Source organism: Herpailurus yagouaroundi, unplaced genomic scaffold, assembly GCF_014898765.1.
Source record: "Herpailurus yagouaroundi ecotype Mexico unplaced genomic scaffold, PumYag 100, whole genome shotgun sequence".
Lineage (NCBI taxonomy): Eukaryota > Metazoa > Chordata > Mammalia > Carnivora > Felidae > Herpailurus > Herpailurus yagouaroundi.
In genome coordinates this window covers 42,498,501-42,522,134 of record NW_024412391.1, presented here as the reverse complement: position 1 = coordinate 42,522,134, position 23,634 = coordinate 42,498,501, and the positions used below count along the sequence as shown (strand labels likewise).

General features: G+C 41.9%; 1 protein-coding gene and 1 long non-coding RNA gene across 10 annotated transcripts in view; one reads left to right on the top strand and one right to left on the bottom strand.

The window, feature by feature from the left end:
• CREB5 (cAMP responsive element binding protein 5) overlaps window positions 1–12,458 on the top strand; it is a 400,548-nt gene extending 388,090 nt beyond the window's left edge. For 7 of the 8 annotated variants that reach the window (XM_040472368.1, XM_040472370.1, XM_040472369.1 and 4 more), the window contains 3 exons: window positions 395–622; window positions 9,252–9,360; window positions 10,294–12,458. In XM_040472368.1, coding sequence (XP_040328302.1) covers window positions 395–622; window positions 9,252–9,360; window positions 10,294–10,457 — 501 coding nt within the window. In that variant the 3' untranslated portion in view covers window positions 10,458–12,458. Of the gene's footprint in view, window positions 1–394; window positions 623–9,251; window positions 9,361–9,953; window positions 9,983–10,293 lie in introns of all 8 variants that reach the window. The other variant, XM_040472372.1, reaches the window with a different exon arrangement.
• LOC121028559 (uncharacterized) overlaps window positions 11,160–23,634 on the bottom strand; it is a 35,052-nt gene continuing 22,577 nt past the window's right edge. For both annotated transcript variants that reach the window (XR_005789304.1, XR_005789303.1), the window contains 4 exons: window positions 20,715–20,808; window positions 18,953–19,056; window positions 16,329–16,469; window positions 11,160–11,199 (listed from right to left, as the gene is read on the bottom strand). This is a non-coding gene — a long non-coding RNA (uncharacterized LOC121028559). The remainder of the gene's footprint in view (window positions 11,200–16,328; window positions 16,470–18,952; window positions 19,057–20,714; window positions 20,809–23,634) is intronic.

Sequence of the window (23,634 nt, the reverse complement as noted above, 5' to 3'; positions counted from 1 at the left end):
ATGACCTCTCTGTTGTCACCTGTAGCCCTGTGTTGGCATTTTACTCTTTTAAAACACACCTTAAATAAGCCATGTTTAACATCTGAAGGAGAGGAAAAAAAAAGTGTTTCCCCTGACATGATTCAGCCAAATGCCTGTCAGGGAAAAATCTATTTAACTCTCTCTCCCAAGTCGTTTCTACGTCTTGCCAAAATATCACAGCAGATAGTTCCGCGGTGCTTTTTCTTTTCACGAGCGTGATTTCACTGTTTACTTCGTTCTTAGAAAACAAGTTCAATATGCTCGCTAAAGCAGTCGACTCTCTGCTTTGCATTTCAACACCAGCTTGGGTTTCTTCTCTCACCCAGCGTGTTCCTTCTCTTTCCCCATCGCCCCTCCCTCTCGTGCCCAACAGGTTTCACCAGCGACACAACAGATGCAGCCGACCCAGACAATACAGCCGCCCCAGCCCACAGGGGGGCGCCGGCGAAGGGTGGTGGATGAGGATCCCGACGAGAGGCGGAGGAAATTTCTGGAACGGAACCGGGCCGCTGCCACCCGCTGCAGACAGAAGAGGAAGGTCTGGGTGATGTCACTGGAAAAGAAAGCAGAAGAACTCACCCAGACAAACATGCAGCTTCAGGTGCAGGCCACTGTCTCTTTCCTCAGGACTCAAAGGCCCTGTGTACAGTTGGCATTTCCTGCCCCAGCAGGCGCTTGTTGACCTAAGCAGTAATACCGCACATTAGCTCACAGAGCGACTGCAGCCTTCCTCCTCAAGCTTTATTAATTCTGGGACACTGGACAAAACAAAGTAACCGTTTAGTTGGGTTTTCTTTAATGATGGTTTTTAAAAATTTTTTTTAAATTTTTTTTTAACGTTTATTTATTTTTGGGACAGAGAGAGACAGAGCATGAACGGGGGAGGAGCAGAGAGAGAGGGAGACACAGAATCTGAAGCAGGCTCCAAGCTCCGAGCCATCAGCCCAGAGCCCGACGCAGGGCTCGAACTCACGAACCGGGAGATCGTGACCTGAGCTGAAGTCGGACGCTTAACCGACTGAGCCACCCAGGCGCCCCTAAAATTTTTTTTTTAAGTTTATTTATTTCTTTTTTAGAGACATAGAGCACAAGCAGGAGAGGGGCAGAGAGAGAGGGAGAGAGAGAGAGAGAGAGAGAGAGAGAGAGAGAGAGAGAATGAGAATCCTAAGCAGGCTCTGCACTGTCAGCGCAGAACCTGATGCAGGGCTTGAACTCACAAACAGTGAGATCATGACCTGAGCTAAAATCAAGAGTCAGACATTTAACCGACTGAGCCACGTGGGCGCCCCAATAACCATTCGGTTTTAAATCAAGCTCTGAGGAGAGAGAAGCTGCCCAACTGAGTTACAGGGCTAAGAGCACAGGCTTTGGTCAGACGGAGGTTCGCACTCTTGTTCAGCAAGTAGCTGTGCTTAACCTCTCTGGCCCTCAGTGTCCTCCTCCATAAAATGGGAAGAATAACCTCATGGAGTCATTGGGAGTAATAAGTGAACTAATGTCTACCAAGCAGTTTTCCCAGTGCCTAGCACATAATAAATCTTCAACTATAAGGCAGTTCTCTACATATACCAGTGAGGGGGTTGCTTTGACTTACACTAGATTATCTATGTTTTTTTGTTTAATGGAGGAAAGGGATATTTATGGTTATTATTTTGCTCTATGGGAAAAGCCATGTTCCCATCTCATTTTCAAACTTGACATGTTTTGAATCTTACAGGAGTTTTGCTTTTCATCAGTGGCTCAACTGGGCACGGTTTCTAACAAGGCCATTTCTGGGAGAGAAGGGGAGGGAACTCTGGTGCCCAGGGCTTCTCCAGCAGACTTCATGCTGTACAGATGATGCATTCAGGGTATCTGTTTCCGCACAAAAAGGAATGCCCTCTCCACCAGCAGAAAGAGAGCGGCCTACTAGATTATGTGACAAGCAGTGCCGGGGTAGCAGTGAGAGTTGTGGATTATAGCCCAGTGCTTCTAGGAGCATAAAAAATGGCAGAAGAGTGGAGGGAAGGGGGAAAAGATTGCCTCAGATGGGGAGACTCTGTATCTTAATAGTTCATAGGTAACTTTCACCTTCCCCCACCTGGTTCTCTCTGCATCCTTAGAAACCAACAATAAGGCTGCCAAATCCCCAAAGCTTTTGCGTGTTCAAGCCATTAAACGGAAGTGACCTCGGAGCATCCGATGTATACATTGAAAATGTATAAAGAAAGTTTGGGTTATATGTGGACTGCATACGTATGTTCACCGTTTCCCCTAAATTTCTCATCCTTTTTTGTGATAGACATGAGAAAGAAAATAGGAAACATACACATCAGATGTGGGGGAAATAAAGTAATAATTCTTCCCAGTGGCTTAGAGCTGCATGTGCATGAGGTGGGGGGCTTGTGTCTTACCTTATTGCTCTCTCCCCCTGCTCTCTACCCCCTATTTCTAGTATAGTGGCAAGCTAACATGGTGAGCTCCTGAGTGTCTGCTCTCAATATCTGCTTGTTGAATCAATGAGCGAGTTTCCCACCTCTGGAGTGTCCAAGAACTGGCAGCCTGACCACTTGGCAAGGATGTGATTGAAGGGAGTCAAGCCACAGTGGGATGGCTGGACTCAACACCTCACAAGTTACACCAGCTTGAAAGTCTGTAGTTCTAGAATCCAACAGCCACAGTCGTATGTGAGAAGCTTCTAGGTAGAAGATGGACAAGCACTTTTAACATTCATAGTAATCATGGGTTTGTTTTTAGGTGTATTGAAAAAATGTAATTAGGACATCAAACCTTCAATTTCACAGATACTCTTAGTAAGGACGAGGCTAAATTATTAAATAAGGAGTTAATTTGTACAAACATGTTGAGTAAATAAAAATTCTGGTGCATGCGGGCCTGGCAAATGTTCCAGCCAGTGGTTCTGCAATGACGGAGGTGTGGGAATCCCTGGAATTTGCTACCAGTTCTGAGGTTTGCAAGAGGACCATGAAAACGGGCATGATTCCTCAGTCTTGGCACTATTCGATTTGCGACTTGATAGTTCTTTGTTGTATTCTGTTCCTCGCAGGTATTTAGCAGTACCCTTGACCTCTACCCACTCAATATGAGTAGCATCCTCTACCTCACCCCCAAGTTGTGACAACCAAAAAGTCTCCATACGTTGTCAGATATCCCCTGTGGGGGCAAAATCACCCAGGGATTGAGAACCACTGCCTTAGATGAAGGAGCCATGAACAGCCAGCTGGCACATAACACTGCCAACAAATGTTTAAATCAGTTTTAACAAAAATGAGCCCTTGCAGAATTACTTGGGCATACTGACTGTGGTCCTGGAGCTTGAAAACAGAGAGAGAGAGAGAGAGAGAGAGAGAGAGAAGGGGGGAGAGACTAGCAGAGATCCTGGAAAAGTGAAGATGCTGGTTTTCCTTTGCGGTCAGATATGTTCATGACTTGGTATACACCTGTATATTACTGCTTTTACAAAAGACATAAGGTAAATTTCCCCTTTACGAGACCCTACTCCATGAATCTGCACTATGTACAACCATACTGGCAAAAGTAAAAAAAGATACTAGAATTCTAGCCCCTGAAAACCAGGAAAAAAAAGTTCTGTTTGGGCCAATCAACAGGCACCAATATTTCTGGTTGTTAACGCAGCGCCCAAGGAAGGGACAGTCTCTGAAAAAACTAAATTATTGGTGTTTTCCAACCACTGCTTAGCTTCCGAGGGACAGAAACCACAGCCATGCTGTGTTTTCTGTGATGCAGAGCACTCCACATCTTGCCTTGTGATGCTGGAGAGGATATGCAGATTCTGCTACCTTTGAATGACCCTTTCCGTCTTGTCTTGCTGGACCTTTGTCAAAAGAAAAAGGTGTCTCTCTTGAGGCTGGTCCAGTGAGCCAAATTTTAAGTAAACAGAAATGGAAGGTGCTAAGCAAACAAACTCCAGCCAAACGGAATATCCAAGGTCTCGGATTGGCCCGCTGCCACTTTTCAGTTGTTTTCCAGCATAGAACCTTCTGGTTGGGCTGCAGAGTTTCAGATTGGAAAAATCAGACCTAAGAAAACAAAATCAAACTCCCAGACTTCAATTTCCTTGTCTCACAACAAATTTGTACCCAAGAGGTCAACACAGGTATAAGATTTGAGGGAAATATTCAAAACTGCCCTATCTGACATGTTATGTGGGGAGAAACAGGAGGCGTCTTCCCAAAAGTCAGAATCAGCAAGTGGTAGGATGATGACCCAAGCAAGTCTTCCCTTGACTTAACCCACTGCTCTGGGGTCTTTCACTGTAGAAAATTCTGAAGCGAAAGGAACCCACGTTCTTTTCTCCGACAGCATGGCTTAGATCAGCTCTGAATTAATTCATCAACTACTGCCGTGGTGCTCAGTGGATTGTTTGTGTGCAGTAGATGATATGGAAATCATCTGGTCACCCACGGAAATAATTGCTTTTCTTTTTTAGTGCAAAGACACATGGTCTAAGTCGCTGCTGAAATTTTAGACACATGAGCCCAGGTTTGGGATTTGGCAAGAGAATAGGCCAGATGGGAACTGTTGCCTTACAAATTGAAAGTCCTTTGTTTTAGAGTGAAACAAACCTGGCCTCAGCCTTAATCTACCAAAAAAAAAAAAAAAAAAAAAGTGGGGAGGGGCTCTACTGTAGGGCCCATTTTGATAATTATTTTCTTGGCACTGACTTCGGCTTGTACCAAAAAGCATTCTGGGTTTATCATATTAACAAAGTGGTATCCCCAAAGCCCCAAACTGCAAATGTAGCTATTAGGGACTTCTTGGGGTACCTGTTTAAAGGCTGTTATGGTTTTGAATGTCTCTATAGGGGTTGTCTTTCATCCCCAGACAACCTTATGGGTTAAAGAACAGATAATCCAGCTGCCCCTAGCCTCTTCCAGTCCCTCTCTAAACGGCCAACTGCTTTAGAGTCGTAGCGAACCCAAACTCGCTTCGAAAAAATGAAGGGATGATTTCAGCAGGAGAGTTGATACTGATTATTCATACTTTGCTTTAGCAGAGTACTTTTATGTGAAGACCTAGAACGATTTTTATCACCCGCACAGGGGAGGAAAAAAAAAAAATTGGTGACTTGCCTCAATTCATAAAGCAAGGTAATTCAGAGTAAGAAACTGCCTCCGGAAGGCCTGGTTTTTATTTCCCTACTAGAGCTGCAGGCAACATTTTATTTCTTTCGTGCGTTCTGGAACATTTGCTATCTGGTGGTTCTCTTCCAAAATGAATTCAAGGTGATTCTACTTAATGTTCCATTGAAAAAGATTTTTGTTTAAAAATATAGTCTAGCATTTCCTCTATCAGTCTGTATGGAGACTCTACGATGATTATGCATGTGGACAGCACACGGTTCACGCTGCTTTCTCTAGGGCAGTGATTGTCAACCTTTCTTAATCCAGAGGCTTCCTCTGGGATCTGATGAAGGCGCTGCAGACTCTCTCAACAGTATGGACACATCCACAGACACGAAGTTTTGCACTAAAATGCAACTGTAGATATCGCTTTGGAATCTGCCCTAAGACTTGGAAGCCCAGGAGGTTCAAGAACTGTCTCCCTCAGGGAATATGAGACCTGAAATATAAGCGTATTTGAGCATACCAAATACTAATACTGATGCGAATACCAAAGTAACTAATGAATAAAAAAATCAAGATCAAGTCCTTCATTAGACTATTAGGTAATTAGCTTTCTCAACAGAAGGCAAAGCAGAAACATTCAAAGGCTAACCAACTGTTTTGCTGGAGGGAACTAGAGAACTAATTCAACCGTCTTGTTTTACAGTAGGTTGGTGTAGCGGTTTGGGAGGCCAAACCCTATTATTCTGAAATCCCTGTTGAGAACTCTTTTTCCTGCTGGAAAGCTGTCCCATGAATTTCTAGTGCCTCTGTGGCCATTAGACTTTGAATTTGCCCTTATAAGCCCCGTAATTACGTGTTTCTGATCTAAACAAGAGGCTGGTTTTTCTTCTTTATGGAGAATATTAATTGGCGTTCCTTTTCCAACCATAACCTATCTAAGTAACATAATTGCTAACACATCACTTGAAGAAATATGTCATTATTCACCTATTATCTTTAGAGGATGATCAGTTATCATGGCAGTCTTCGGGTTCCTACATTTTTACCGACCCTCAACCTCCCAGGGTCTCAGTTTCTATACTTACGACGTATTCGTTTACTAATGAAGTGCTTTGCTATTCATAGACAAAGAGGGCCACTTAAGTTATCTATTTTGTATGGGGCTTTGGTTAGAGGCTAAGACACCACATATACTGTGCTGTTTTATTGTGGCCTCTCGTGGAAGCAAAAGGCTTATTGTGGAATGATTTGGGGTGTGCCAAGTATTGTAGCCAGTTAGCTCCTTGTGATTGTAGAAACCCAAAGAACGGAATTCAAAGTGCTTTTTTAAGGAAGGGGCAATGAACACTTTGTGCCTGGGAGATCGAACACTGCCTAGAAAAGGTGGGACTGAGAAGGACATAGCTGGGGAAGAAGCAGAGGCTAAGGTCAACCTCTCCAAGATGGCCACCAGGTGGGATTTTTTTTTTTTCTTCTAGAAGTGTAAGAAAGCAAGAGAATCTTGTTTTATTTTTTTATATATTTTTTTTAACATTTATTTATTTTTGAGGGACAGAGCACGAGCAGGGTAGGCACAGAGCGAGAGAGGGACACAGAATCCGAAGCAGGCTCCAGGCTCTGAGAGGCCAGCACAGAACCCGAAGCGGCGCTCGAACTCACAAACCGCGAGATCATGACCTGAGCCGAAGTCAGACGCTTAAGCAGCTGAGCCACCCAGGGGCCCGTTGTTTTGTTTTAAATACTTTCCTTATTTGTTGTTTCCTAGATCACAGGAGAAAAGTGTGGCAGGATTTACTACCAATTGGAGCTTGACTCCATTTTCTACGAGCAATTGTCTGCATTAACTGCAGCTGAGAGTTTCTCCTTAGGGTACACAAGTGTCTTAGCAGTTGTGATTCTAGAAAAGTGCTATGTCTATAATCCAAATGTGAATAAGCTGACATTTCATTTTGAGACCAAATACACACACACACACACACACACACACACACATCTTAGTTTTCTTTTTCTCCTTTTTTCGTTTTGTTTTGTTTGTTTGGTTGGTTTTTAACCAGGGGTTGCCTTCTATTTAATGGTCTAAAAGTAACTTTCTCTTACACAGGCTATTTTAAGCAAAGGGAATCTGGGAAAAGCAAGGAAGGCTGTCTGAATTTAAATGGGCATAAAATAAGAGAGGAAAGAATTAGTACTTAAGGCTAAAATAAATTGTCCTCTAAATAAAGTTATCCATCCCACTGACAAGGGTCACTTTTGGCTTTGATCGAGCCCCTTTACCAACCACACTTCTTCAGAGGTGGAAGATGCAATTTTCTCACATTTAAGTGATTTATTCATCATTAATGCTAATTTCTCAGGCATTTTTATTTTGTAAAATTTGGAGAAGAAAGAGAAAAGCTTTTGTAGATGAGATTCTTACTATTTTGTTCCTTATGTTACTCAACATTTGGTTACTTATAATGTATTTTGCAAATGAATTTGGAAATGGGAGGTATTCTTTAAAACATGTTTCAAAAAAAATTTCTTTACATTAACTTCTAGAATCCCAAACTTACTTTTTTAGGTGATAAATACATGCCCGGAAAGCCAAGTTCATATTGAAAGTGTAGATGCAACGTAATGACAGCAATGTTAGAACACCCTTTTCTGTGTGCATGGTTTTTTTGTTTTGTTTTGTTTTGTTTTGTTTTGTTTTGTTTTAGTCTCCACATGTGGAGTACAATGCCTGGAAGCCACAAACGAACATTAGCCAGAGAGAGGGTATTATTTATCACAACTGTAAAATGGCTTATTTGAGATAGTGCTACGTTTACAATTTACTTTTATCAAGTGGAAGCACCTTAGAATCAACCATCTATTCTGCATCTACATTTGTAGACAGTGGTGCCAAGCACATTATTCTCCAAAGCCATGAATCTGTCTTTGTGAACTACTCCATAAAGCGGAGATTTGAGGCACTGATCTAAGTAAAGAAGAAACACGCGCACGAACACACACGCAATCCGTAACACCCCGATATTGATGGCAGAGTTCATAGGCTGAAATTAGCCAAAATAGTTAATGAACCAATCACATTCATTTAATCATGGCCAAGACTTCATTGCCCCTCCCTTCCTGGGCTAACCTCACCCCACCAGTAGAGGATCAACAATTTGTTCTATGTGCTTCCATGCCTTCCACTAAGCAGGTATCCGGCAGGGATGTGCTCTGTTGAACTACAGCCTGTTTGGAAATTCTTTTGGGAAATCTGATGGTAGATGAGTTGGCTTATTCTGAGGACATTTCAATATGAAGCCACTAATTCTGCCACTCAGTTCTTCCCAATGCATGTGTCACATTCACTCTTCTCATACTGAATATTGGCCCGAGCTTACCAGACAGTGTGAAGATGATTATTATGAACAGCTAGATTCGCTAAATTCAATGATTGCTTAGTGTTGTGCTAGGTAATATTCAGAGCGTTTTACATATATTACCTCATTCAATCCTCACAACTCAAAAAACTTTATATTGGTTTTTTACCCCCCCCCCCCCAGTTATATACAAGATTGCTGAATCTCAGCTGGCCTATGTTTCCTGCCTAGGGTCCCCCAGTAAGTGTGGAATGGAGATTCTCACCCATGTAACCTGGCTCCAGAGTTGGCCACCTAAAGGGGGTGCTCTGGACTTTTAATAGGATTCAGCTCTTGAGTTACAAGTCTGGTCTTTTCAGAAAGTCCCTGGTAAATGTGATGGCCAAGTTAAAGGCAAGGTACACGTTTTCAGGCGAATCTCATTGAATATCATCCTCAGTGTCTTTTGGACACAACAGGAAAGTTTGCCAATAACACTGTTAAGAATGCACGGAGACATGGGGCGCCTGGGTGGCGCAGTCGGTTAAGTGTCCGACTTCAGCCAGGTCACGATCTCGTGGTCCATGAGTTCGAGCCCCGCGTCAGGCTCTGGACTGATGGCTCAGAGCCTGGAGCCTGTTTCCGATTCTGTGTCTCCCTCTCTCTCTGCCCCTTCCCCATTCATGCTCTGTCTCTCTCTGTCCCAAAAATAAATAAACGTTGAAAAAAAAAAATTTTTTTTTAAAAAAGAATGCATGGAGACTTGTATTCTCTGGTCTTTCCAACATGGCTTTGATATGTCTCTTTCCAGAATGAAGTGTCCATGTTGAAAAATGAGGTGGCCCAGCTGAAACAGTTGTTGTTAACACATAAAGACTGTCCAATAACAGCCATGCAGAAAGAATCACAAGGATATCTAAGTAAGTCATTGACTTTTTTTTTTCTTTTCTCAGTGTCCAGTTGTTTGTTTGTTTGTTTGTTTTTTTGCCACTAATTTTGCATTGGATTTTATTGAAAGAGCAAAAGTAAAGTGTAGATTGCACACCCCGGCAGAAATCATACTAGAATTCTTCAGTGGCTGCCAGACTGTTGCACCAGGGACATCCCCCTTTTCTGACCCCTGCCCATCACCATGCCCCTCCTGATAATTTCTGGCTAGACTTTCCCTGCCGTTTCACATTGTGAAATTGTACCGAATTCCAATTCTGCAGCCAGTAGAAAAATCACTTGCTGGAGCCCACCTACCAGTGGGCAAGCCGCCTTCCAGAGAAATCCGGGGGCTGGGGTACAGGCATTGGGTGAATCGCATCCAATGCCGTAAGGTATATAAGCTGCTGGGCTGAAAAGTGAGTGACCTTATCTCGGTGTTCCAATAAGTAAAGTGGACCCCTTTCTCTAGACCCCAGTTTCTGCATCTGGAATGTCAAGAAGTTAAATGCTAGTTGAGCGGGGGATGGTGGGAGGAGCAAGGATTCATGGCTGAAGGTCAATTCATTTTCAAATAATTTTTTAGATTGAGCAACACAGATTCTCCCACCACATGTGAGTATGTTTCCACATTTGATATGCGGATGGCTACTTGAAAATACAAAAATGGGGACGTTCACACACCAAGACTCCAACACGTGAAATCATTCTGCTGGTGTAGAAAGCATGGCTTTGCTTGTAGCTATAAAGTGGGAAGGCATAGCTGGTGACAACAGTTTAAAATAAAGTTTTGAAATTAACGTCCAGGAGAACGCGTGTGAAACTCTTCGATTTCTGGTAAACGTCTAGTAACGTTTTCCCGAATAGGCCACAGGTCCGCCCAAGAGGAGCTATATTGGTGTGTGCGTGTGTGTGCTTTTTCCTAGGTCCGGAGAGCAGTCCTCCCGCCAGCCCCGTCCCAGCTTGCTCTCAGCACCAGGTCATCCAACATAATACCGTCACCACTTCCTCTGCAGTGAGCGAGGTGGTGGGAAGCTCCACCCTCAGTCAGCTCACCACTCACAGAACAGACCTGAATCCCATCCTTTAAAATCCACCACTGGGTCAGACCTTGCCTCCAAGAAGAGCTGTCGCATATCATGCGTCCTTTCCTTTAAGGGCATTTTTAGAATTAACTCAGACCTGGAAGACTCCTCAGCCCTTCAGAGACTGGCTTTCATTTTTATAGTTCTTATGGAAATGTCGTCTTTTATACTTAGTCCTCTAAGAAAAAAGGGAGTTATGCAATTCATTACTCTATCAGCTTGGGAAATGCTTTGGTGCTTTTCTCCAACTTTCTGGTACCAGTGAACTTGTTTATAAACTGAACTCCTTCTGTAGATAGACGTGGTTTCATTCTTATCGGTCCAACCCTTTGCCTGAAACATTGCATCTTGTTAAACCGCAGCTTTTAGCCAAAATGAGGCACGCCCACATGTCACGTAGACGGATGCAAGGTAACCGGGTGGTGAGTCTGATGATGTCGTAACACATGTTGAGTTTGTGCTGTGATGTCGCCAGTATTCCAGATGAACACAGAGCCTTTTCCATATTTGTCTTCCTCTTATTATAAAAAAAAAAGGATGAGATCCACTGATGTCCAAATAAAACCACCAGGCATCTCCCCACCTCTCCTCCTCCTCTTGGTCCACCTCCTTGAATTGCCCTCCAATTTTCTCCACTCTCCCTCTCCTTTTCCACCTTTTCCTGGGCCGCCTGTGTACTCTTCGTTTTTACTTTCTTCTGTTTTATGTTTCCACCTTTAGCATTGCAGGTAAAGAAGAAAACAATGCCTAAAGGGAAAAAAACACACACAAGTAAATCTAAAAAAAATACGAATCTAGCCATTGCTTCCCTGGCCTGTGACCCACAGCTGGAGTTCATTCATCTCTTGCTTTTTATAAAATGGTAAGCAAGAGAGGTTTAATGTGCCTGATTTAATGTTTTTAATAATCAGAACAAATAAAAGGTGGCTTAGCCATAGGTGAAACACTGTTGAATGCCAGCTGTGGAGACACCAGGGAAGGGAGCCTATAAGCCTTGATTGTGAAGGTCCAAATTGTGATGTGGGCTGTAACATCACACCCTCGAATTACAACCGGCTTTATATGGCCTGTCTATAAGGCTAAAAATCCATAGACTATATAATAATTCAGAAGGGCTCTATTCACTACACAGATTACAATGGTCAATCATCAGCTGCTAATAGACTAAGATTTATTAATTATTTTTTTCTCTTAAGCCTATGGAACTGGCTTTGCTATTCTGGTGGGTGAAAGTACACGCTCTACTGGAGGAACAGAGAGAGAAAGAAAACCTGATGTTCCCGTAGGGGTGCTTTCAGCTCCCCCCCTCTCCCCCCGCCGCCCCCAGAACAGCCAAAGCCTTTTTTGGCTGCTGCAAGAATCCCGTGGATATGGCTACTCTACTCTTCTGAATAATTCTGATTTATATTTTCAACAACTTTCATCAGCTTGCCCATTATAAAAACCAGATAGTCCCGAACCACGGTTGTGCCTCCTTGAAACAAGCCATTCTACTGTGCTAATGTGTGCTAATATCACATCTCACAAGTAACGGGCTAATGTTTCTCTCTAGCAGTGTAGACAGGTGCTGGTGTTTCATCTCCATTTGAATGCTTGACGTCCTAACATGAGTGTGTGTGTGTGTGTGTGTGTGTGTGTGTGTGTTCATGGGATTTAAATAATAGTATTTTACAAAAGGTGTCGCTTTTATAAGAGTTCAAAAAAGGGAAAGATACATGTGTGGATGTGGGTGTGTGTATATGTGTTTATCTCTCCCTGTAGCATAAGAATCTATTTTGGAGAAAAAAGAAAATATGAGAGTCGTGAAGCATGATTTTTATAACTAGTTTCAGTTTTATCTAATAACCTACTTTTTAAATCAGTATTTATCAACCTTTTTTTTTTCATGTATGCAGTGCTTTCAAAAGAAAGTTTTGAGTGTCCAGGGAAACTCATGACTAGATATATGGTCTAAAAATCAAAACAGAAGCAAAAGCAAAACAAAAAATAAACACACACACACACACCAAAAAAAAAAAAAAAAAAAAAAAAACCAAAAAAAAATTTTTAAAAATGTTAAAAAGAAAGAGAAAAAAGAAATGCAAATTAAAAGGATTTTCTATTATATTTTAGACAAACATATCTTTTTTTTAAGTATTTTAAATACTGAATTCATAGTTGTTTTGTTTTGAATCCCAGCCTTAACCGCTGAATGGTTGAACCTAACTGGCTTCCTAAGAAATATTTAAGATATATCTCTATTCTGAAATTAAATTTAATTTTTTCAAAACTCCTTTCTAGGACCGTCTATGTGTCTCTCTAAAAAAAAAAAAAGAAAAGAAAAAGAAAAAAAAAGAGCTCATTGAAATGTTTGCTTGGATTAAAAAAAATTTTTTTAGTTTTATTTCTTGCTTTAAGTGAACGATAACTTTTTTTTTCTTTACTGCATGCATAGCACTTAACGAAATGGATTTTTTAAAAATCCACTGGTAATATCAGAATGTCCAGAAAGTGGGCTGTCACTAAAATTATGGTTTACTTTACTTCTGCTCCGCCTCTTGATTGAATATTTAATTGTTAAACTGAAAGCCTCTGTAGTGAAGAACTTGCCTGAGTTTTCTTAATTCAGCAACTTGACAGTTTGACTGATGTGCATTATATAGAGCTCAATTATGTCTGTTTTTTATGCTAAGTAGGCAAACCAACCACACACACGCGTTAGCAAACGGGCCTCAACGTATAATTAGAATAAACCGTCTTCTTGTTATGCTCGAGGCCTTTAGGTATGTTCATTAGCAGTGTGGAAATACAGTAAATGGAAGATGCCAGCTAGTTGTCAAGGCTTCTTGAAACCCTGAACAGAAAGGCTCCTTGGTCAAATCCAACACTCGGCTTATCAGGAGAAGTACTTCACCAGAAGGTCCAGCCTTCACCAGACCGTAGAATAATCAGTCTGCCTGAAAATCCCTCCTTGCCCTACATTTTTTGCCAATGTGGGAAAACATCTTTTTGCTGCCCTATTCTCCTCTCCCACTCGATCTAGATATGGGTCATGCACCCATATCTTCACAAATCCGTTGTAGTGACCTTCAGAGCACCCATGCGGAGGAGGGAAGGGTCCTGCAACACTGCCTCTCCTCATTCACCTGCGTTTTTTGGTTTTTGGTTGTTTTTTTTAATATTGGCAGCGTCTGCCTTTGAAGTCACTGCCAGCCTACCTGGACATTTCTGCGACGCTTCCCCTGCCTTACGTGATGGGACGTGGCAGCTTAGATAGGGGCACCCGGTGGCATTTCTACCAGGTGACCCTAAATTGAGGCATCCACATCTTAAGGGTTCCTTCTGAAGACATTTCCCAGAACACGATGCCAGGGCGGGTATAGGGAAACCCTGGCCATGGGCGAACATACTCATTTGAAAGCCTGTGTGGAGCTGATGTTTTCCCTTCGATACCCCCACCCATCTCTCTCCTCCCTCCGTGTCAGCGTGTGCGAGTCCCAGTGGTTAACGCGGCCTGTGAGAGACAGCAGTTTGCGTGGTATCACCGCACGAACTGTTACAATCAGGGTGACTGACTTGGAGCAAATGCTCTTTGGAGCCTATCCCATCAAAGGAACCAAATGCAGCACATGTTCTGAACAGAGGGGCGTCAACGGTGAATGTGCAGGCGGTTTTTGTTGCCCGTTAAGTAAACTTTAGCGTCTTAGTTGAGTTTGCCGTTAAAATCTGAAACCAGCTGCAGTGAAAGACCAGCCTTTGGCTGGGGAGTTTTAAGCATCGGTAACTGCTCTCAAACTAGCCATCCAGTTAGGATAGAATGTGCTTCTTTCTGGTTAATAAAAACCATCTAAGAAAATATATATGTATGTATGCGTGTATACAGTGGAATTCAAGGACCAAAGCAAAATTTGAACAGGAATCTATTAATTTAGAATTTTATAAGATATTTATTAATAAATGTTATTTTAAAACATTCCATTTGAACAGTATTCTTCCGTAGGATCTACTTGTTTTTAAAGTGTTAGTTCATAATAAACTTCTCTACTTGTGTATATCTTCATTTTTCAGGGTTTCAAATGGCTCTTCTCCATCATTTGGTGGAAATGTTTCGCTTAGCTCTGTGCATAGAAATTTCAAGGATTTTGTTATTGCTCTGTGAGTTATTTTTTTAATCTATGTTCTGAACAGTGTTGTTTTTCACATTTCTTTCTCTCTCTCTTTTTTTATTTTTTTTCTTAATGTTTAAAGTAAGCTCTTTCCTTTAGGAAGCGGAGTTCAGCTAAAGGGAATCAGTAACCACGACTGGAACAACTTTCTTGTAAAAGTGTAAAAACAGCTTCATCTCTGCTTCTCTCCACCCCACCCCAATTTCCTAGAATGCCTTGCGCTATTCAGCTTCCTTCGTGCTCTTTTTGCCCTTTGCCAAACAATGGGCCCTAGCTTTAAGCCATTCAAGTTCCATTATGCAGTATATCTGAGAAGGAAAAGGAAACAACCCATTTAAATTTGAATAATACTGTGCCTCTGCGAGCAGTAGCAATTTAGAGTCTCTCTTCTGCTTTTAAGATAATTTATATTTTAAAATTGCACTTTAGCTTTCTCGATCCCTTTCTGTTTTTCTTGTTCTCCCTCAGACCCCCTCGGAGCCCTTAAACCTGCCTCTGCTCCCCACTTTCCAACTCCCCCACCCCCTCCCCCTAAGGCTCTGAGCTGCACCGTTTAAAATACTTTACAGAATATTTGTACCAGGTACATTTGCGTAAAGTCGGGTTCCTCACATCAGCCTAGATGAATCCTGCTACGGAAATACCAAGAAGAGCCAGTTTATATTCTTTACCCCTTTATTCATAGCATGTTGTTGTTTTTTTTTTTTTTTAATGTTATCTTATGCAACAGATGTGAGGCAGCAGCTAAGCTACACTTAAGAATTTTCTATCTCATTCTCCAAACCAAAGTGTCCTGAATGAGCCAGGAGACTTACTCTTTTGTGCATCGTGGTGCACGTGGACTGTTGTCCCAGCCATTGTCTCTCTGAGGCTGCTGAAATAACAGTGGCCCTGTCTGTGTCATTCCTAGGTCTCAAAAATACAATGTTGCCTTGTGACGTCATTAGGGACAGCACCTCTGTTTTACAATGATAATCTAAGAAAGGACAAGAAGACACTGAAGCAATAAACGTCCAAGTAAAATTCAATACCAAAACAAAGAAAAAAAAAAAAAAACAGAACAGAAAACCCTAGGCTCATCATGTCGTGAAAACGAAAAAGTGTATGTCCAACTCAAAATATTTTACTATTTCTTGTGGAGTTTTTCAGTAATGTAATGCTTATAGCCAAATTGCTTAAAGAGTGTTTATATATTTTTTTCCTTATAAATTGTCTATTTTTAAAAAAAAAAAGAAACTATTTACCACAAGTTGAAGGGGGGGGGGTAAGGCCAAATTGCCAGCATTTGTTAAAAGATTAATATTCTTACGTGGCACACTCTGATACCTTTCCAAGCTTATCATCAGAGGGGAATCAGTAATGATCAGCTATTACATTTCAGCCAACTTACAATATCTAGCTCCTTAGAAGCCAGGATGCAGAAAGCTCTTCTTAGGGCATTTAGGATTTCTTACATTGAGTTTCATGCTATAGAACTTTCTAGGATTTTTTTTTAAAAAAACAGAATCATTTTAGCCTCAGGACTGAGAATGTGGAACCTGAATAAATTAGCTTTAAGTATATCATTAAAATCTTATGCACAATAAGCTCATTAGATTCTAGTTGTCTCCTTAGAATACCAATGTCACGGACAGGAGATCATGGAAGGTATCAGCAGTGCTGTAGGGGAGGGCATTTCAGAGAAGGAACCCCTCCTAACCAGCCAGCCAGTAGAAGAGAAGACCTACTCACCCTCTTTTCTTCTACGTTCTGCTAAATCACACCTGCCTCATGGAGAGAGGAGTTCTGCCTTTGAGGTTTGTCTTGGAGAAATGATAAGCTTGAAATGTTCTCCCTGGAGAGGACATAGGGTTTGGGATCTTCTGAAAAGGCCTGGAAAAAAATGGCTCAGTTCAAACACCATGTTCTAGGATAATTGGAACATAAATATTGTCCAAAATATGGAACTTAAAAAAAAAGTCTAGCATTATGCAAAGTGCTAATTAAGGAAGTCCCAAAAAAAAAAAAAAGGTGCTGTCACTTTAAGTTCTGGACTGGGGGGGTTGTTTGTAATTGTAAACAGCAAAGCATTTATGTTTGTCTGTCTATTTGTAAAGCAACCACCTTCCTTACTGGAAGGAGAAAAAAAAATGGGGGTACATACGTGTAAATACTTGCTGCAGCATTTAATATGTTCAATTTTATGTTAAGCTTTTTGTTGCATTGTGAACACATTTATTGTTATCAATGGACAATGAGTTCATTAAGACTGTTCAACTAGGTCAGATTTTTACATCTCTTTGGAGCAAGAAGAGACAAGATTTTGTGCATTTGTACAAATGTTAATAATATCACTGCAATTCCAATATAATAAAGCACTCAAATGCAAATAACAATGTAACTTTCGTATGATGAAATTCGGGCTTGGGGATAACGGTATCTATTCTGCACGTGGTCTCATTCATGCCTTGTAAACCAAAGCTTACTCTTTCGGGGTCGTGATTATCTAGGGACAAAAGGAGGTGAGCTTTTCTCCTTCGCAGACCACCACTACCCTCTCACGCCTCTTCCATCCAACTTCCCACCTGAGGCCACCAGTCTAACACACTCACAGTGGGTTGGGCACACGACTCAACTTCTCGTGGGGGTCAACAGATTTTAATAATCAAGAAATATGGCCAGGATAAATTCACATTCAGGATTTCTAGGAACCAAGAAGCACATACTGGCCACTCAGGCAGTCAACTCCTGGAGTTTTTTGCTTGGCTTCCAGAGAAGTCCTAAGGCTAAAGTCTTAGCCCCTTTCGATGTCTTCCAGATATCAACCCTGCCCCCCTTCCTTCCCTTCTACTTTCTTTCCCTGTACTTCTTTCGTTAATTTTTTAGTCACTCTCCTCTTTCTCTTATATTCAATGTCTGATCCATCGGCATGGCCAGAATCCAACCATCATGTTGGATTTGCCATTACAGCTCTGTCCAAATTACCAGCACCTCTCACCCGGATCCCTGCAATATTCTCCTGACTGGCAGCCAGAGTGAAACTTTGAAAATGGAAGTCAGACCATGTCCCTCCACTGCTCAAAAGTCTTTAAGGACTTCTCCCCTCATTCAAAGCAAAAGCCAAATTCCTTACTACTAAGTTCTGTAAAGGCCCTCCATGACCTGCCCCTCCATTAATTCCCCGGCCCATGTCCTACCATTTTTCTTCCCCCTCACACCTCTCCAGTTCCACTGATATTTTTGAAGTTCCTCAAATATCGCTTGAGCCATCCACCTGAGAGTCTTTTCACACGCTGTTCATTCCCTCTACGCAGAATGTTTTCTCCCAAATAGCAGCATCACCTCCTCATCTGCCTCCCTACTACGTAAGCCTTTCCTGACCATCCTCTATAGAATTATGTCACCCTCACTCTTCATTCTCTCCTGCCTTGCGCAGACTGTATTTTCTGTAGCATTTACCAGTATCTAACAGACTTTGGTCAATTTTATGTAGTTGTTTTTTATTGTCTGTCTCCTCTAAGTAGAATGTAAACCCCGCAAGCACAAGGGCATTTTGTTTCGTTCACCCTTGTGACCCAAGATCTAGAGCAGTCCTACACGATGGGCACACAATAAACACCTGTCGAGTGGATACTCTTGTTTCCTTTCTGTCTTCTTTCTTGATCTCAGAGCACTTCAACCCAACCACTTGGTCCTGTGACCACAGCAGTCCTAGTTTAAAACCAAGAACCCGGATGTGTCGTCTTCCACGTAGCCTGCCAGGATATTGGAAACTGGGACAGAAAAACAATTTGGGTGGGGAGGATGATTGCTGTTCTAATGGCAATCCCATCTGTTACATTTACATTTAGACCACTCACTACACTCATAGTTCCCAAGAGAGTCTTTCTAATGCCCATCCCACCCGTGTCTGCAATTTCAAAGCCATTACTATTGGTTAAAAAAAAAATGTGAAGATCCCACATTTATACTTTGAAGATGGACAGCTCTAATCTCCATTCTATGTTTCATGCCTCTGTCCCTGGAGCTTCATAACATCCTCTTTTCTTATACTTGCTCTTGTGGTTGGTTATTGGTTGGTTGCTGGGTCGCGTTTTAATTTTGCGTTACGTATTTTCTTATCCAACAAAAACAAGGTTTTATCAAAACAACCTGCCTTGTGGTTTGGAACCTAAGTATCTTCACTATGAGATCATAAGACTCTGGAGCACGATGAGCCCCCCCCCCCCCTTTTAAAGCAATTGAAAACAAGACATTTGGTGAGATCTGTTCTCATGGCAGTAATGTGGATTTTATCAAAACAAGCATGAAAATTAGGCCACAAAAGAGAAAAAAAGTACTGATTTTAAACATACAGAATCTGGGTTTAGACTCACACACTTTAGAAGCACTTCGTTTGGCAACGAGAGATGGCTTTTCAAAATGGCTGAAAGGATGGATAAATTATTGCATCTGAAAAATAGTCTTCTAGATAGTAGACCTGAAAAACATAATAATCATATTGGAAATGGTCATATTTAAACCTGAAAATTAAGTCATGAATCTTTTAGTAACCACTGAGTTTCATCTACTATGTTGCCAGGTACTGTGTCTTTGCTTATATCACGTTTCTTTGTACCAGTGGGAGGCTGAATTGTAGCAATTGTCAGCCATCTTCCATAAATCCACATAGACCTGATGGGCTAGAAAAGGTCCCCTGTAAGTGACTTGCTCTTTCTCAGAAAGAGATCTGCCCATGGGTTGGTTTGGTTTTTTTTTAATGAATTAAAAAGGAAGATCTTATTTTCACCACACATTTCTAACTCCTTAATCTTACAGCAAGAAAATCGTTCTGAGTATCTAAGCTTGATTGTATTGTATTTACACGGATAAGTCCATGATCTACTGTTACTACATTACGTCTTATTAAATGAGTACTCTCTACTTAAATTGGCTTGCTTATATGGATCAATCTTAGAGTAAATCTACTTAAAGAGAAACCCTGTTAAGGAGGCTTGAGCGAAGGTGGATTTCTTGTTAGGACCTAAGAGGTAGCTCATGGGGTCCCTCCTGGTACTGTAGCAACTATCCCAACAACTCCGAAAAGTCACTAAATAACTAATCTCTCTGGCTTGTCTGTCTCTTGGGCCATATCATTCCTGATTCTGCTTTTGTCTTTCCCTCCCTTTCTCTGTCTCTGCAAACTGGTTTGTACACTCACTTAATTGTTTCTGTGTGGGCCCATCATTTCTCCTCCAAAATGACAGCCTCAGCCTCCAGCAGATCTTTGGTCTTCTAGTTCAAACACCCAACATCAATTCAGTCTCCCATCTTTCTATTCCAATTTCCCAGGAGAGAGAATCTGATTGACCATATGGGGTCAGGCATTTAATCCTAGTACAATCAACTATGTCTAGGGAAGCAGGGCTATATGTATTGAAAGCTCTTACTTCTAGGGGCAAAACTGGCTTTCCAAAAAGGAAGTGCGAAGATGATTTCAAAGGGAAGTAGTTATTTTTAAAACAATCTATAGAAATCTAGTCATTTACCCTTAAGACATACCAAGAGGAAAAAGTACAGTGAGATTAATGCAAAGTTGGGCATAGAGTAGATGTCAACAAATGTTGATTGAATGAATGAATGGTTGATGAGTTATTGGTTTATTGAAAGCTTGAAATTGAAACAGAATATTCATTAAAGATTAGATAAAGCTAATTTTACAAAGCTAAGAAATTTTCTGGATATTATGGCTCAGTTTGTAAGCCATAATATCCAAAATATAAAAATTAACCATCAAAAAGAGTGAGAAAGGGGCACCTGGGTGGCTCAGTCAGATCAGCGCCAGACTTTGGCTCAGGTCATGATCTTGTGGTCTGTGAGTTCGAGCCCCGCATCAGGCTCTATGCTGACAGGTCAGAGCCTGGAACCTGCTTCAGATTCTGTGTCTCCCTCTCTCTACCCTCCCCTACTCACACTCTGTCTCTCTTTCACAAATAAATAAGCATTAAACAAAAAGAGTAAGACAGATTTTAGTTTGTCATGTTTACCATGATTTCCCATGCTCTTGCTTAACCTGACTGATTACAGTTATACTTTCCAAGAAAGATCATGGCTATATATATATATATATATATATACACATATATATAATCTCCATACCTGATTCCAGTGTGTTTCTGTTTGTAAGGAGGTCAGTGTAATGTCTCCAGGGTGAGGTTAAGAAACATTCTTGTCTTAAAGCTCCCTCCAGGTACTGTAAGAACGAAAGAAGGCTTTGTGACAAGGAAACAGGGCAGCTTTTATCAATAAGCCTCCACGAAAACTGTAAGAATTGCTACCAAGAAGACTAGAACAAGACCCTAAAAGAATATAACAACCTGGAGTAAGAATTAATAGTTTTTCCTTTTAATACCAAACTGCCCATTGATTTCCTATATGGCTTTCAACAAACACAGATTTCTGTTCCTCACTTTTCTCCTTTGTCAGTATAAACACACATGGAGTGAAGTGGGAATTATTTCCGTGGTGACTAGCTACAGAACTTAGCCACTAACATACCTTTTTCTGGAAATTTCTCTTCCCCCCCCACTCCATCATCTGGCTCCTCCAGGAGACTCCACGGTCCAAGCCTCTGGCCATAGCTTCTTAGTCTAATACTCTGCCTCTAACTCACAATGGAATAGGAGCCCCAACAGCTAGATACTGGGATGGGGGCCTAGAGAGTCAGCCTCTCTCTCTGTCTCTCTCTCTCATAGCTTGGAATCAAAAAGATATAAAACTTAGGACCTACCAGGATCCAGGTTTCTGCCAGGTAAGGGAACTCAGTCTATAGCAAGAAAGAGAAATAAAGCGGAAAACAGCAGAAGCAGAGAGAGAGCTCTGGAAATGGTCATTTCCTATTGAAATAGTTCTTAATGGCTCACTGCAACCACGACCCTCCTCATGGCATATTTTTATCATAAGATAGCCCAAGGTCCATCTGATAAATCTCTCCTTTTGCTTGAGCTAATTTAGGAGGGTTTCTTAGAAGCCACAAAGGTCTAATTGATGCTCTATTCCTAGAACTACCATGAGAAACCACCAGAAGAGCTTCTCCAGCTTTTTGAGTGTCTGCCATACTGATAGAGGAAAGGAGATGGAATGTCACTGCAAACAGATGTAGCCCATTCTCATTCCACACACATGAACATGCATTAGAGGTGGTTCCCTAGACCTAGACCGACAGGCTACATGTACTGAAGGATAGTCATGCTACGTTTCTTCTTAAGGAATGTTCACCAAGTTAGCATTATACTTGCCTAGAAATGGAACTGTTTTATTTACTTTTATTTGTTTCATGTTTTTATTTATTTTTGAGAGAGAGAGAGCAAGGGAGGGGCAGAGAGAGAGGGAGGCCGGGGATCTGAAGCAGGCTCTGTGCTGACAGAAGAGAGCCTCATGCGGGGCTTGAACTCACAAAACAGGAGATCATGACCCGAGCCCAAGTCAGATGCTTCACCAACGGAACCACCCAGGCTCCCTGAATTGGAACTGTTTTAAATACTCTGATGAATGGATAAAGAACTCTAATACCTTTCATTCTGTACATGTCCTGAGGTACATAATAAAATGTGTAAGTCGCACTTTTGACTGAAAATAATGGACAACTTGACTTCCAGGGGCCGTAACAAACAGGGGTTTATCTTTCTGACGTAATAGGAAATCTAGAGGTAGGGTGCTTGGCACTGATCTGGAAATGACATGATGTCAGCACCAGCAGCTTATAGCCCTCTTGGCCTCCCATTCATGGTTCTCCCCTCCTGATCACAAGATGACTACTGAACCTCTAGAGCACATCCCCAGTCAAGGAAGAAAGGAGGCAGAAGGATCAATACCAGGCACGTTCCCTGCTGTGTTTTAATCTGGAGAACAAAAACTATCCCAGAACTACCCCTACCCCTGGCCAACCCAGTTGTGTTTTCCTGGCCAGTATTAGGTCACCGGGCCACTCTCCGCTTTAAAAGAGGCTGCAATAGTGGGAAACAGGATCATCATGCTTGTTTAGACCCAAGCTTCCCAACTAGCGTGCTGTGTTGCATAAGGCCAGTGGGTTACAGTTAAGCCACATAAAATGGTCATTCCTTGGTATAGCAAGGCCTTTCTGGCTGATGGCCTCTGGCTAGGCACATGGGGCCTTCCAGAACACCTCGTGGAGTGGTCTGAGAGGAGTGGTGTCCAGTGACATACTCTGAGGTCCCATTGGGTGGTAAGCATCTGGCACCTGCTGGCAACATGGTGAGGCTGGCCACGGAGGTACGCACTGGAGCCCAGCTGCGGGGTCTGCCATGGTGCATAAGGACAGTGGTCTGGGGCCTGCAGGAGAGGTTTTTATACCAGGTATTCAAGAAAGAGATTGCACAGTGTGGTCATTAGGGCCTAGGAGTCAGGGAAGTGTAATAGGGGCTCCTGGCAGGACAACTCTGGTGGACTACCCTCAATTTCAGCCCTCCCCTGTACCAGAAACTTCTGTCCATGTGCAATTGATGTCCCATTTTAGGAACAGCCAACCTACATGAGCCACATGCAACATGTTGTGGTCCAACATTTTCCTGTTCACAAAGTGCTTTCACACATTCCCATTTGTGTGTCCTGAAAATTACAGCTTCATCAGGATTTTTACATACTTGGTGTGAACGGTTGAGATTTAAAATACCTTCACGTTATTAGATAAAACTTCAATATTTGTCAAAAGAATGTCAGGCTTAACAAGTCATTTCAACTATGACAAATTTTGAATTGTTAGAAATATGTTTCTAGGTTGTGTTGGGTCGCCAATTTGAGCAACATTGTAATGGCTTTCACGAATTTGAAGAGATTGTCAAAAAAGAAAAAAGACGCTGGGTGAGAAATCGTATTTAATCATTCCAGCCCTAAAATCTGATCATTAAAATTTAGGTTTGTGGTGGGGCGCCTGGGTGGCTCAGTTAAGCGTCTGACTTCGGCTCAGGTCATGATCTCATGGTCCTTGAGTTCGAGCCCTGCGTCGGGCTCTGTGCTGACAGCTCAGAGCCTGGAGCCTGTTTTGGATTCTGTGTCGTCC